General features: G+C 41.4%; 1 protein-coding gene across 4 annotated transcripts in view; it reads left to right on the plus strand.

Moving 5' to 3' along the window:
* adarb1b (adenosine deaminase RNA specific B1b) overlaps positions 1-16,574 on the plus strand; it is a 127,865-nt gene that overhangs the window by 70,656 nt on the left and 40,635 nt on the right. For 3 of the 4 annotated variants that reach the window (XM_020644756.3, XM_020644755.3, XM_029279499.2), the window contains one exon: positions 12,755-12,790. Coding sequence is in view for 1 of the 4 variants with exons in the window: in XM_020644754.3 (XP_020500410.1) it covers positions 13,723-13,822 (100 nt within the window). In the remaining 3 variants the exon portion in view is untranslated. Of the gene's footprint in view, positions 1-12,754; positions 12,791-13,599; positions 13,823-16,574 lie in introns of those variants that run through there. The other variant, XM_020644754.3, reaches the window with a different exon arrangement.

The following is a 16,574-nucleotide window of genomic DNA, read 5'->3' on the forward strand; positions in this document are numbered from 1 at the left end:
TTGGATTTCAGTGTCATATATTCAGGGGGAGAAATAGTCCCTGCGATGTGCCCACTCTTGACCATTACAAGAGTTTGACAGCACAACTTGTCCAAAAAACACAAATTTGATGCGGCACCTACTCAAGTTACTACCTTTGACTCACAGGGACTCACTACATCGAAAACCTATCATCATCACTTCAATAATTTAAGACATACACACGCAGCACTCACATGTTTGTGTGGGCGTGTAGCAGGCAGACAGGAGAAGACTTGAAGACAGAGAGGAGAAAACAAAATGCTGAAAATGAATGAGTAAGGGGGAGGGGGGAGGGAGGGGGAGGGGGAGCGGGGGGTCCTGGCTGAGGGACTGTGAGATTGTGAGAGCCACAGGCGCATCTGCCCATGCCTCACTTGCCCCTCTGTGGTTGTCTGGCCAGGCACATTAACACCAACATCAACAGTGTTTGCACTTCTTATAGTTGCTTTCTAGGACTATTTTTTCAGTTGTGTGATTATTGATTACGTCTTATATAAAAGAGGTACTCCAGCCTGAATCCCTGCCATTTTTGTTTTTTTGTCAGTGTGCTTTGCTCCACATGATCTTAAAGGAACTATCCAGCGCCTAAATGAGCAGTATTAGGCATGCTTACTGAAGCAGATGGGGTTAAACAAGCCTCCTACTCAGTGGTTGTAGTCCTGAGCGAGGTTGTGAATGAACCACACTTCTATAATCGCCTGGTATTTTTGCCGTACTGCCACAGCTCTCACTTCATTTATTCTCCAGACGATGGGTCACACATGCAACCGTGTCCTTTTCAAGGAAAACCTGCTGGCAGTTCAATCCAACACTTGTGACAAATATTCATCCTTGAACTGGACCTCACTTCCCCGTTCTTTGGAACTATTTTCACTCGGGAAATTTGTCAGAGATAACCATATAAAGGCAATGGTTGCTTAAAAGATTATCCTGCAAGTGTTTGAATCATATTTTTCCACTGGTTTATCCTGCACCTGGCCTTCAACTGGAATATTAGGCAGATCTTTCCAGTTTATTTTACCAGATTCACCTGGAAATCCTCCTTTTAATTGATTTAACAGACACACTGAGACGTCAGAGAACACGGTGAGGCTCATGAAAGAGGCTATGAAATGTCCCAAGGTCTATTAGAAGTTTTGGTCATGAAAGAAACACTTACTGTATTGATCTAAATTTGAAGGTCACATATTGTACTCCTTTTCAACCAGTTTAAATAAGTCTCAGACATCCCTGAAACATGTGTGTGAAGTTTCTTGTTCTAAATCCACTCTGATCCTGTATTTGATCCTACCTATAAACCCCTCTATTTCAGCCCTTCTCAGAACAGGCTGTTTCTGTGTCTGTAGCTTTAAATTCAAATGAGCTGTGCTTGACCACGCCCTACTGGAAGTGTTGGGGTAGCTTGGTCTTTCTAGCACCATGCTCTATTGTTTACAGGGAGAAGGCAGTACAAACACCTAGCTGTGGGAGTGTCACCCACCTGGGGGAGGGGCTACTGCCCTTTGTGATGTCAAATCTCCAAACGGCCTGTTTGAGCACACATTTTCTAAATATTACGTCCAAGCTGTAACACAGCCACTAGCAGGGGCTGTTATCTTAGCCTAACACTTAGTTAACACACATTCATACATAATAAAGAGAACGTTTATATATGTACACATAGGCTAGATGTTGTTATATAACATAGCCTTAGTCTGTTAACATTCCAAACAGATGACGAGTTGGTAGAGTGAGTAGATGTTTATTCTTTCTCATTCAGGACAGTTCATATTCTTATATATGTTAAATTAATCAGATTCCAGTTTTCATAAGAGGGGGTGTGAATGGAGGGGGTCGTCATCAGGGCCGTCTTCGGACCAATACAGTATATCGAAGTTTTTGTGTCACAGGTGCATTTTCTGCTCCTCCAGCAATAGATCCTGCTGATGAAGACCTACTTTACTTTGTGCTAAGATTTATTGTTGCATCATCGCATCCACTCACAATGTACACCACACACACACACACACACACAAAAAACATGTTGTTGGCCTACTTTTCCAGTACCACTCCTGTAATCCTATCTGGGACCACTGAATAGAAAGTCTGTGGGGAAGCCTGAACCAGCATTGTGCGACAAAAAGGCTCAAAGGGAAGGAGGTTGGAGGCTGAGCAGGCTGGGTTTATGTGCGCTCCATCTTGAAAGTGGTAGATTAGCCTGAACTCCACATTCCTGCTCGATGAGAATGAACCCAGTGTCGGAGGAACATGCCCTTTTATACAAACATACATAAACACACAAACATGCATTCACACATTCCCCCATAATTACAGGCAGACTTATCTCAAGCATTTTGCCCTTACACAGACACGCACACACACTCACTCTGTCTTCCCTTTCACTCCTGAGCTCCAAAGAACATAACAAGGACTCAGGTGGCAGTGATGGGTGCTCGCTTTGGGCAGTGGCGATGCAGATGTTACCTGGTGGCTCTACGATTTCCTGTGTGTTGGCGGGCCAGCTGTGATGGCCAGCTGCCCATTTTACCAAAGCCTTGGCAACTCCCCAGATGGTTGACCCAGATAGAGAGAGCCAGAGAGGAAAGTGATGTACATAGGCACCCCCTCATTGCACTCTGCTCACTAATGTTCCCTGTGATGTACACCTGCGTAGGCACCCTGCACACAGATATGCTGGTGCACTCCCATCAGAGCAGGTGAGGGAGGAAAACAAGAGGTTTTTATGTCTTATTTTTGGGATGACCTAAAACTTTCCTGATGCAGCAAAGTGTCCGCACAATGTGGCTCTTTCTGCGCAGCAATATTTGGAATATGCAAAGATTTTCTCTGCAACTTTTAAGTCATGCTTCCCATTGGGTGGAACATGTTCCCTTTTAACCATCTGCCCATCATTTCATGCTCTGCTTCATGCATTTGACTCACATGTTAGTTTAATGTAGCTGTCACACCATTGATTTTTGTCTTCATTTTAAATATCCAAACTTAAAATGTTTCATGTTAATATTAAATGCGAGGGCAAAGCTCTTTACATTCTCCAAATTGATCCGAAAAGAAAACAGAAGCAGTTGAAACAAATCATAAATTACTTTCACAATAATTATTATTATTTTTAAAGCCTGGTGAGTTTAGATTCACAACCGCTTCACGCTTAGAGATGCCATCCGTCCACTGTGCTGGTTTACATCCAGGTAGAAGAGCAATATTGCAGCTAACACACAACATTTGACCAGCATCCTGGGCCAGCAGGACCAGCATCCTGAATTTAAACAAATATTATTAATAAATATGAATTACGTTTAACTGACTTGTGATTTTGGTGACGATTAGCATGGTTGGCGTTTTATCATTTAGGTGCAAATGGCACACATCCCTACTTTAAACTCATGGAATGAATGAATGCATCAAACCTTTATTGCCCCTCGGGGAATTTGCCCTGAACCGAGAGCATAAAAACACACAGAAGTGATAAAGGATGTCGACATCGATACAGGACAGCACATAAAACCAAAATCATTAAAACAACAAATTAAAAAACCTCTTTCAAGCATCGCATGAGTCCATGTAGGTATTTCAAGTATCAAGTTCAATAAAATGCAGTGTGGCGAGTGAATGTGGCGGATAAAATTACAAAAACTAGAAATGTAGTTTTATTAGAAGAAACACATTGCTCTTATAAAAGACCAGCATCTGTGTGGGGACAAAACATTTCCCTTTAAAGGCTGCGTATGACCACGGCTGCTCACCTTGATGTCCCCGCGAGTATTCAGTGGTGATTTTCTGCAGTCATGTGTGTGTGTGTGTGAGAGAGTGCAGTCATTATCCTCAATGTCACACTGCATTGCAGTGCAGTAAAACATTTTGAGCTTGTGTGTGTGTGTGTGTGTGTGTGTGTGTGTGTGTGTGTGTGTGTGTGTGTGTGTGTGTGTGTGTGTGTGTGTGTGTGTGTGTGTGTGTGTGTGTGTGTGTGTGTGTGTGTGTGTGTGTGTGTGTGTGTGTGTGTGTGTGTGTGTGTGTGTGTGTGTGTGTGTGTGTGTGTGTGTGTGTGTGGGGTTATAAAATCATTCCAACAGTTTGGGGGGCTGGCTTCCAGAGGCTTCTATTTTAACATCTCATGATGACATGAAAAGTAAGCAGATTATATCGTACAGATGGTTTAGCATCTTATTTTATTTCTTTAACATATCATACTGCCCTATCTGTCTCTTTAAACCTTTCTTGTCCTTCTATCTCACTCCACCTCAGTAAATATGTCCTCACATTGTTAATTTAATACCTTTTTGTCCCTACTTTTCCCCAGTGGGACCAGATCCATTTCTTTCCCCGTGACCGGCGGTGTTTCTTCCTCTCTGTAACACAGGAGAGGAAGGTTGTGCCGTCACAAGGGCACACCGACAGGACAGAATGATAAATTGGCTGAGAAGGTAGTCCCATTCGTCATAGACAAAATATGCTGACATCAGCGTTGTAACATATAATAAAGAGAGAGAGGACTATTAAAGGTGAGGAGAAATGTACCGTGCTTTAGCACGACAGGAAGCAGAAAAGCAATGCGGTTGTAGATTATGAGAAAATAACTTGTGTGTTACAGTGTGTGTGTCTTTGTGTGTGGGGCTGGCACTTTGCAGGCACGCTGCCAGCCCCACTGTGTTTATCATTGCATCGGTTTACTATTAAAACGTTCTCAAGCATCCTTGGAAGAAAACCCTGCATGTTGCCAGTTGTTTTGAATTACACTGTCTGGTAATATGTGTTGACGACCCCTGGCACAAGTGTGTGCAATGCTCACAATGACTGAGATTATGTTTTTTCACTGAACCTTTGACTTTCAAAAAAACAACATGATGATTTATTCTTCACTAAATTGATGACACGGTGACAAAATCACATCCAGAGACACGGAGGCCACCTGCGACTCTGAACGTGAATTCCTAACTTGGGTTTTTGTCAGTGTTGCCATGACAACATGCAAATCTTACAGGATTTTCTTGAGATTGTTGTCAAAATGTTGCTCGCAGCAGCTCAGCCGAGGACAGGTTGACATGAGGAGCGACGTGACAATTGTGGAACAAAATCAAAATAGCTCAGCTTGATTGGTATTCAGGGGAGCACTTAAGGTTGTTAGTCAAATCTCAGAGGAAACAGGAGACGCGCAGGAGAAAGTGGTGATGTTTCAAACTTTTTTTCCGCTACGGGGAACTGTGGACATGTGCGTAATGACATGCCAGTTGGTTTTGATTGCTATGAAATGTGGGTTAAACCTTATTAAATCCCTCAATAAAAAAACATTCAAAGCTGCAGACGAAGCCTAGACAAAACTAAATTTGCTGTCCTCGTACCTCTCTGCTTTTTTACGTCTTGTTGGCTTTGCCCTTCAGGTGTATATATTGCCAGAGGAGCTAAAACAGAGCCAGTCATTGTTCCACTCATGCTCCTCAAAAGTACATACATACACACACATCCAACCACACACACATTGGTGGTCAAGCCACAGCCAGAACCCTAAAGCCACAAGCAGCAGAGCGGATCAGTTCCAGGCGGAGAGCAGGCGGAGAGCAGGCGGCTGGTTGAGTAGTGGACCACACCCAGCTGTGGGAGCTGATGGTAGGCTTGGGAACTAAAGGAAACTCCCATAGGAAGAGTTAAGTCATTCCTATTTACAGACACTTTTTTTTAGAACAGAAGCAGGCTCCTGTTTTTGGAGCGACTAGCAGGGAAAATGTGACAGCTGCTAAATGATGTAAATAATCTGGATGATGATGATCAGACTTTGGTGGTCTGGTTTGTTTATGGATAATTCTTGGATGGTGTTGTGGAACTTGAAATATGTTTATTTTCCAACACTGGAATCGTCAAGAAGGCAACTTTCTTCTGTCGCTGCATCAACACAATATTTATGCTCCTTAGTGACACCAAATAGAATAAACTGAAAGTTAGTGCTTTTCTGCAAATATCCTATGGATCATCAGTCAAAATTTTGCTGATGACTCTTGCATATTTCAAGTCGTTGTCTTTTTATTTGTTTCATTTTTAACTGTTTTCTTCCAATATTGGAATTGCCATTTCCTGCAGTTTTTGTTGCTGCCACCCTCATGGTTGGTCGGGGTGTAGACTAGAAGCCATGTGGCTGTTCTAAACACATGGAGCATCAAGATGCTTTTTTTCTACCTGCCAGTGACAAGCTTTATCAGCAGGGCATAATAAACATGATGGTTCACACTGCCTCCTGCAGATTCAACCCCCTTTTTGTATTGCCAGGTATCATTCATAGATGTTTTTTTTAATTGCTTTGCCAAAGATGCAGACCCTCACCGGCTTCCCATTAAACCCAATGTGTTTGATTTCTAGCCACCACAGACTAAAGGTTTTCCATGGTAAATCATTGTATAACACTGCAGTGTAACAGAAAAATCATGAATAAACACGTGTTGTACTCATGGACGGCAAGCAGTGTGAGTGGAAAGGATGAACAAGCGTGCAGAATTTTTATTTCTCAGATGAAAAGAGCACATCAGGCTGTCGACAAAAGAAAAAACCAGAAAGAATTCCAAAGTATAAACCTAATGTACTACACAGAGAAAAAAACCAGCCTCCTCTCACAGCGACATCCAAAGACCAACTGGTTTGCTGTTTTCACACACCTCTCGTACCCTTTTCCCTGCTGCCTTTGGGCCAATTAGTGAGGAGTTCTGTCATTGGTGCCACCTTAAATCCAGGTGAGAGGACAGTATCTTGTCCTCTCACCTGGATTTGAACGAAACCTAATCAAAATTCGTAAAATACATAAATATATGAATAAATACCTTATCAAAATATACATGTTAATAAAATAAGTACAGTACATAAATTATTCCATTGTGTTGGAAGTTACACAATAGACTACAGTTTAAAAAGAACACATTAACCTTTTAGGACAAATGTATCTTAATATACCACATCACATGGACGGTTGATTACGAGGGAGGGGGGGGTATGCACCTTCCTCTCAGCCTTGATATCAACATCCATTCAAGGTGGTTAACAATTTGGTAAAAGAGACTGTAGGCTCCATGACAACATGTATACTTTACCCCCAAGGCCACTTAAAATCTAGATACATCGCTCAGTCATGGTGCGACTTTCTAACTGTTAAAAACTTGGTCTGAGTTCTCTGGTTTACTGTGTGCTGTAAAGCATCTCTGTCAAGGTTACATCAAACTTTCCAATTTGATCATTTGCAGCTTTAACAAAGCAGTGCATTTTCTAGACCCATGTTCCCATCCTAAACCCTTTAAGCAACCAAAATAGTATGGACAACAGAAAATCCTTAAAGCCCTGCACTATCGCAAATAAGACTCTGAATTTATATCCACTTCCAATCCCTTGCATTGGGAATCCTACCCATTGCCTAAATGCCTACTGCACTGAAATATGCAGTCTAACATGGGCAGCTCAGGATATTTCAGTTCAGCATGACAGATTCCTTCCTTTGAAACGGTGCACCAAACATGGATCTGAATACAGAGGAGCACAAGAGGGGAAAATACAGAAAACCCCACCAGGAATAAAGACACATGTCTCAGAGAAACCCTACGAGGTACAGCATTTCTTCAAAACTCGTACTGAAACCCTGTTGTTAGACATCTTTTCAGGACAGACAGGCAAGATCAAGCATTTTTTGTATTGACCTTTTAATGCAAAACTGTCACTAGCAGCATTTTAAAACACATTGTGCAGCTTTTGCTTTTCAAATGTTCACTCATATTACCTGTCAGCGACTTCAGTGCATCCTCATATTTGCCATTAATATCTCTTTAAGATTGCAAAAGCTTCACAAAGACGACACTGACATTGTCCTTCTGACATTCACATATTTGACCTTCTCTTGGGGTTAAGGTTGTAGCAGCAAAACATATGTAAGCAGTTACAGCAGTATACTTGAAAATTGGTCTCACTCATGCAAGCAGATTCAAACCATTCACCTCTGCATGTAAACATGCTGCATGATGTTCCACTATCTTGTAGCAGTGCTGCCCTCTGCTGGACAAATCACGATAAAACAAAAACACAGCCAGACATTCTCTATGATCCATGGAGAAATAATACATACATGCTGATACTGCTTCTTGCTCACATCATTTTGTTTTAAACACACACACACACACACACACACACACACACATAATCAATCACAGTACAATCACACTCCGATGTAATTAAATGTTGTGTTAATTAAATTCCCTGTGTCCCTGTTGTAACTCTGTGAGGGGAAAAAAGCTAGGTCAAAGGGAGGGGGAAGCGTTAAATGGCTATCAGGACCCCGTCTACTCTTTCTTTGTGTGTATATGTGTGTGTGTTTGTGTGTGTGTGTCTGGCTAGTGGTTACCAGGCCATTGGCCTAGTTTTTGGCTGAAGACCAGGAGTGGAAGGTTTACAGTCACGCACCTCACTCATCACGCGCACTTGACTGGCTTTCTATCGCTCTCTTTTATAACCCTTCTCTTTTATAATAGACCTCTCTTGGACTTATTTTTGTCCATTTCTTTTTCTTTTTTTTTAACTTTTTGTGCTCTTCTCTCTCACTGTAACCACTCAGGTCAAGTTAACTGAAGCCTCTGTATCGCTCCCCATCCACCCTCTGCCCGCTACTCTAGCTTTCAAAGATCTTAGCGGAGATCTCGAGCTTTTACACCCTTTCAGGAGCACCTCACACATACTACAGTTACTCCCAAAGGCTCTCCTATTCCCGCTGTACTAATGTCTCACACAAAATATCTCTCTCTCTCTCTCTCTCTCTCTCTCTCTCTCTCTCTCTCTCTCTTGTCAGACTCTGTGCACAAATTAATGTTCAGCGAGTGTTGCTTCCTCACAAGGCAATGTCCTTGCCTGGACATTTTTCATCCGTCGTCATATTCAGGTATTCAGGACAAACTTCTGTCAAGTTTTTAGCTGGCTCTCTGAAGTAAGCGGAGGTAACTTCAACGTGTCGCAGAAGAAGAAGAAAAAAACTCAGGGAGGCGGGATTTTGGACCCCTTTTTTTCCCCCCCAGATGTTCATCACTCTGTCGGCTTGTTATTTTGTTTTTCCTCATCAAAAGAGCTTCTTAGATGGATCCTTTTTTTTTTGGTTCATGGTTCTCAATTTTAATGAGGAATCCTTATAAATACTAATGAGCGTATTTTGGTGTAGTTGAAATCTCTTGTTACCTCTTTGTTTTTGTAAGAATGTCAACATTTCACTCTAATGATGCTGCAGATTTTGACGTGTGACCTCCTTTTAAAGCGACTCCACTCACTTGTGTTTGCTTTTACTACATTATCACAGAGTCATCTATTTTATTTTTCAATATTTGTTTTCAGTGCAATCTCGAAAGCCACTTTGGTGAGTCATGATTTAATCATAGCTCATCTGCTAATACTGAGCTCCAAAAAATTCTGCATCACACTTTTATATTCAGATGAACGACTTCAGATGAACGCTGAAAAAAAAGAAAGAAAGAAATCTCTTCCCACTCGTTCTATTTTTAGATCTATGTGCTTTTGGTGTATCGTGAGTACTTTCACCGTATGAACCAACAGATGGATCCTCACCACAGTAGCCTGGATCACACGCCTGTGAGAGCGTTTAAGAGGTTGTTTTTGTCAATGGCTGTGGCTTCTCTGTCAGAGCGCTGCAAAGGCCACCATGAGTTGAGTTGTTATTTGGAGTCTGGAAACAGCCTCTTTCCTCTTATCCATTCAGCATGTGTTGAAAATGCCAAGACAAAGAGTGGGAACAGTGGGTGAAATCTCTCCCTGTGGAACAACATGTTCCTCTGTGAGGCAGCGCTCCCATGTCTGCAGCTAGTCCCTATAAATTATAATACCAAAGGAAGTGGACTGACTTGTCTCCCTTTCAGGGAAACAAAGCAAAACAAAAACACAGTCAGACAGCCAAGGCAGTTGTGGAGCAGACTTGGCCGGCCTCAGTTATCATTGGCTTGTAAACAGAAGCATGAATGAATCTGCGTCTGGGGTCTATTTACATTCGTCATCTCCTCTCCGGGGCTGACTTCTCTGCCCCGCAGATCTTATCCCCCAATGATGCCTTCCTCCTTTATTTTTCTTCTCTGTGGTCAACCGTTCCTCTCGTTCGTTTTAGTCTCTTCCTTTCTTTCTGCTCAGTTTAACTTCATGCGTCTAATTGGCCGACCACTACCCCAAAAAAAAACCCTCAGCTTTCTTTTTAAGAACCTCGCATGCCGTGCAGTGAGAGGAGTTGGGCAGCAGTTGAAGCCAGCCTCAGTGACCTTAAACGACCCCGTGGGTTAGAGATTCAACATCGACATCAAGACAGCACTTCAGGTTTAAACGGGGACATTTTTTCTTTTTACTTAACTCCTCACCTCATCTTACCTTTCCTCTCTTTATCCCACTTCATCTCCCAGACTTCCTTTTTCCAGCCTCCAGCCTGCCTTACGTTCTCTTTCTTAAATGCCTTCATTTAGGTTTTTCTCTGTTTGTCTCTGCCTTCTTGTCTCTTTATTTCTTCACCATCATCCGTATCCTCTGTGGCTGGATTTACTGGAGAGGACAGAGAGGCTGTGAAGCTTTAAGGATGTTCTTTCTTGTCGTACTTGTCTGTACTTTTTGGGGCAATCTGTGAGCCTTTTGGACATCTTTTCCAAGCCATTTCATGTGTTGTGGAAAGTTCATCCATTCGAGGACCTCAGTCAATCATAAATAGAAAACAATAACAAGTTCATAAAATACATTAAAAAGTGACTAAAGGCCATGTCGGACTTTTATGAGTATTAAAGAAAACATTTTATCTCCCAAAAAGTGAAAAAGTGAATCTTCTCAGTGAACAGGAGAGCATAAAAATCAATCAGAACACAGAAACGGGTAGAGGATACTCTGGGAATGCATGGTGAGCTCATAGTGCTTTGGCTACAACAACATTAAAACACAAACTACAGTTAATAATATTTTTTGACAACTTTCCTTTGCGATCTTTTTTAAACAATATCACCAAACCAGACGGGTAGTATGAGAAATGGATGACAAATGTAAAAATAAAAGATACGGTAGATACGATGAAGACCAAAACAAGTTACAGTAACTGTTTCTGACACTAATCTATAGCTTTTATTTAAATTTAGCTCAGCTACTCACCGGAGCAGTAGGAGTCCACATAGGTCACTAATGTTTTAGGTCCATGCACTTGGTGTTATAGTACTCAAAATCGGTCTTCGTCTCAAGACCAGTCTCGAAACCACTTTTTGAAGGTCTCGTCTCGGAATCGAAAGCATTTTTACTTGATGTTGTCTCGGTCTCGGACTGGGCGGCCTGCAGATTTTAAATCAATACGGATAAAGAACACCACTGAAAAGCTTTTTTTACCACGTCATCACTTTGATTTGAAGGAAAATGCCCCTTTTGCAAAAGAACAAGTAACTTCAATTCAATCACAATTAGATTTTTCTCCCCCAGTTTCTACCACAACCTTCCCGGTGTTACAGTCATAATGATTGACATTCCGGCTGCACTCAAGATGTTGATTTTTTTTGTGACATTTATGGTCTTAGTCTTGTTTAGGTCTCTTCCTGCCTTGGTCCAATGTCTGATGTGTCCTTGGGTAAGACACTTAACCCCAAGTTGCTCCCTCTGCTTCGTTGCCAGTGTATGAATGTGTAGGAATGGATTAGTTACTTCTGATGGACACTTTACATAGAAACCTCTGCCATCAGTGAGTGAACGTGTAGGTGTGACCTGCGGTGTAAAAGCACTTTGAGTAGTCAGAAGACTAAAAAAGTGCTTTAAAGTGACTCTTGACAGAACCACCCACCTGTACATCCATTCATGACTCATTCCTTTACACTATTTGTATTCATGATTATTTATAGTACCATTTAATATACAGCTTTTCCCACCATTGACTATAAACAACAGTTTTTCTTAACTGTTTGTTTTTTTCTGTTTGTCGCCCTTGTTTTAGCAGTTTTTTCTCGTTCTGTCCTCATGTAGGTTTCTCTTGAAACAGCTGTACCCATGTTTGTGTCCACATACTTGGGCATTTAATTCCATCCATCCATCCATCTTCTTTACCGCTTTTTTTCCCATTCGGGGTCCCACGGTGCTTGAGCTTGACATTAAATTGATGAATACAAGGTGTTTTTCAATTATATCTATTTTTATATATGAAGTAGGGGAGGATTTATCTGTATATTTTTGCTTATGTCAACAATTCGTATTTGCTTTTAGCCTGTTTTTTCCCACCAAACAGAGCACATGTTTGTAATATAATGAGTATATTTTCATAAGTTGGTCTACTTAAGATCAATTTTCTGTCAAATTCCTGAACAAGGGCCTCACATTTGCCAAAATCCAGGGCTTGAAGAGTAGCACTGAAGCTTTTAGCTCATTTCACAATGAATCAGTTCTACAAATGAACTGATAACCATAGAAATTAGTAGATGCTGTCGCACTAAGTGGAAAGACCTGAATTCCACTTCTTCAAACAATGTCTCTGAAGAGAAACACTTCAGTGTGTGTGTGTGAGGCTGATGTGGAAAGCTGCAATCACTCCTAATGGAGCGTAAATCTGTTTTTTTGGGGGTTTTTTTTTACCTTTACTTGCCCTCTGTAGCTACCTCAGAGTTTGCTGCACAACACTTTAACTGTCTCCAGGTCAATGATCCAGGTCAAACAGATCAGCATTCAAAATATCTCTGCTGTTTTCTAACCTCCAGCATCTTTGTTTTTCTGTCTTCAACAGGTGTTTCCAAACTCAGACAACACAGCAGAGCCAAAGGTGAGTGCTTTTTATTATGTTCTTATATTGTTCAACTTCCTTTTCTCTTCATCTTTGCTGCCTAGTGTAGATTAGTTGTTAACAAAATATATAAAAAAGCACTAATCAGCAATAATCAACATAGGTTTGAAGCCATAGTTAGCCCTCTGTGGCTTTAAATGTGGTGCCGATGAGATGTGGTTGTAATTCCAAAGTATGACCACTAGAGGGGGGCAGGGTGTTTCTTTTAAAATAGCCTATCATCGTTTTTGCTCTCAGAGACTCAAGAAGAACTAAAAGCACAGCAAATAAAAATCTTTAAGTAAAAGGTGTAGTGTCAAACTAGATTTAAGCTTTGCACAGGTATGAGTTTCTTGAAATCAAAGCAGTGTTGAATGTTATGTTTGTATGTTCCTGAATGTGTGTGTGTGAACATATTTACCCGTGAATAAATAAGTGTTTACCTTCGTGATGGTAGCAGTGTGGTGTTTTCCAAAGCCCTCTTAACTTTAAGAAGTGATTAGACAGTTACTGTGTTTGATTCTTCTCATTCCGTTAATTCATAACCAAATGAAAACAGAAGTCCCCCCCCCCCCCCCCCCCCCCCTGCGAGTCCCCTCCTTCTTTTCACACTCCACCCGCTCCTCCCTGACTACTGATAGGGCAGAGATGGAGTCAACAGAGGAGGGAAACGGCAATAGGAGGAGGAGGAGGGAAGGCAGGGAGGGAGGGAGAGAGAGTTCGGATACAAGGCAAAGACTAAAGTAGAAACAAGGAAACGCTGCAGGTGTTTGGTGTGGGGCACTCTCTGTATCATTAGCTTGGTTCGAGGTTAAGGACAGGTGGACCACGTGCATGCAATTCCACAGTTAGTTCCCAGCAGCTGGCGTTTAGTTTGTGCTGATAGAGAGCTTTGTAGGTGATTTTAAAGCAGTAGAAGTGCTGACCGAGCCATGGCCCTTCTTACCAACGGCGCACAGAACCTGGGCTCCTACTTCTGCCTGATCCGACGCAGGTTCAAGAGGAGGCGCAAGAAACGCTCTGAGCGCAAAGGTAACCCCTCACAGCAGCAGCAGCAGCTCAGACTCAGAGTGATGCTGAGCCGGCTTCTTCTCAGACTTTCTAATGCTGATAATGTTACCTGCCTGTCAGAGAGCAGGGATGTGCACTTGCTGTAGTGAACCTTTTAGTTTGACTAGTCCATCAAGTTGGAAGTTGTAAACAGCATCAACAGACTGTAAAGTCTTTTCTTTTTTTAAATTTGTGCCGACTCTTAGGGTACGGTAGTGAAAGAAACTTTAAATATTTCACTTTGCTTGTTGGAAAACTCTGAAGTGTGGTATAAATCTAATTCTGGCAAGTTAAATTTTGAAGTTAATGTTTTTGTTTTTTAGGTTTACATATAAAAAAGTAAGAATTAATTTGCATTTTAAGCTGTTGTATTCATTTTTTAAGTACATGTCTACCATTTGCACTTACTTTAGAATCATGCAGTAGGTGTGGACGTTATGCTTGATTTTTTTGTAACAAATAGTCCTGGAAGTTTGTGATTTGTCGTATAAATGTTGAATATTTCTCATTTTTGTTAAAAATTGCATCATATAAAGAGACATCCTCAAAAAATGATTTGATGTATTGTAAAGATGTTAAGCTAATCGACAGACATCTAAACATAACTACAATATTTACAGTTTAAATATCATGTCTAATATATTAAACCATACCTGTACATGTCTGTAGTTCTCAACATATATGTTAAGTAAGGTTACTTTATTTGTACCCATATGTTGATTTTCTTTTCTTTTTTAAGTAAGTGTCAGCCTCCTTTTATACAGACAAACAGCACAGAATAAGACATGATAGACAAAGTGACAGCAGGGCCGAAGATGAAAATAAGCGATCAGTTAAAAGGAGGTAAATAAAACCAAAATAGGAATAATAATAAACCATCGGTAAAGAAAAAACTGTGACAGGTAGACAGCTTTAACAAAGGTCTCAGACCAGAGTCCAGCTGGGTACACTGTTATAGGTGTGTATTCTTATCCTCTGGGATCATGAGACAAAGTTCTTCCAAATATGTGATTCCTCCTGCAAATAATTCTTCTAAGATTGAAAAATCTGAAGCATCACAGATACTGTACTATATAAATACTTAAATACTATATGCACACATACATTTCATTTTCACTTACCGTCTTTTAACCTCGTCTAGGAAGGGTTCTTTTTTTTTTTTTGTTTTCAGATTCAGAATGATTTTTCTATTTAGCATACACATTTAAAAAAGAACACCTCTTATTTGCCCCCCTCCTACCCTCTCCCCCTCGCCCTCTCTGAGCGGGGCAGGTCCGTATCTGGGTGTAATTGAAGTCGGGTGACGGGAGCCCCACAGAGGCTCGAAGCTTTTCTCCCCTGAGTTTGCGTCTCTGCTCTGGGGATTAGCCTAACAGCAAAGGTAGTAATTACTTAGGTGGCCTCAGCTCACTGGCAGTATTAGCCATGTCTCAGCCACTTGCTTTGACACCCACCACCCACTGCCCCCCACCTCCCCCGCTTTCCTCTTCCAGCCGAGTCCATTCATCCAAGTAAATCCAGCAGTGCTGACGCTGCATTTTGAGCCGGGCTCACTCGCAGACTGACTACGTCCATCAGCATTACACAGGTCTGTTTCCGGCCTTTTCACTCTCCCTTATCACCACGGGAATGAAAGTGGCACTTTTTTTTTTTTTTTTTTACCATACTGAGAGAAGCGATGACTAAGAGGGACTTTGGGCTGATGTTGCTCTGCTCGCTCTCGCAGTCAGCTTTAATGCCGTGCACTGGAAGCCTCCTGATAAGTTGCTTAGTACTTCAGTGCCCAGTGGGTTAGCAGTGAAGGCTAGCTGTGAGGATGAGGTCACATACTTTAGACAATCATCAGTGGAATAATGTGACACTGACTCAAGGAAATCTCTTTTCTCTGTGTGTCTGTGTGCGAGGGCAGAGTCAGCAAAACGCCACTGAACTGTGAAGTCCGTTAAGTGTAAATTAGTCCTCCACAAGGACACTTTCACACATCCGTACAGGGGTCAGCCAGAGTCAGCTGTTTGAGAACCACTAATCCTTACTGCAGCCTTAATCCTGGTTTTTTATTGAGTTTTTCCTTGAAACTCAGTTTCACAAATATTTCAATGAATATTCCTGAAGGAGCAAAACACATTATTATTTTTCTCAGCATGCCTTCTGTTTAAGATTGAAATATAATTTTAACCAACAACATGCATGAAATATGAGTTTAGTTATTTCTTCCCCAAATTGGGACAATAGGGACCCTTTCCATCAGTGCAGGTGTTTTCCATTATTTGGAGTAATCAGACTAGGTTGGAGATGATTGGAGCTGTGTTGGGAGTTTAAATGTGAACAGACTCAGTAAACTAATGAGAATCATAAGAGCTTCATTTTCACTCCAAAGCAAAACTCTTCTGGAGTCAAGTTGATGTCAATCAAACAAAGTGTTTACACGCTGAGAGTTCTTTAGAAACACAGAGGTTCAAATCATAAATCTGTGTTGATAACCTATACCACAATGAGCCGACTGCACCGTTGTGCCATGTCTGCAGATGTCCTCTATAATCTTTTCTCAAACCAGGTTGGCTATTCCTTTTAAAATTCAATTAAGGTTTGACAGGACCCCGAGCTCCATGATGTCATTTTCAGGGTGAAATGACTAGATCCTCTATAGTTAATGAAGTCAAGGTTGAAATCATGGGATGATGGAAGTTGTTCTGTGGTATAACACAGAAGTGTAACTCTCTTCAGCCAAGATAAA

This window comes from Labrus bergylta, chromosome 13 (genome assembly GCF_963930695.1).
Source record: "Labrus bergylta chromosome 13, fLabBer1.1, whole genome shotgun sequence".
Lineage (NCBI taxonomy): Eukaryota > Metazoa > Chordata > Actinopteri > Labriformes > Labridae > Labrus > Labrus bergylta.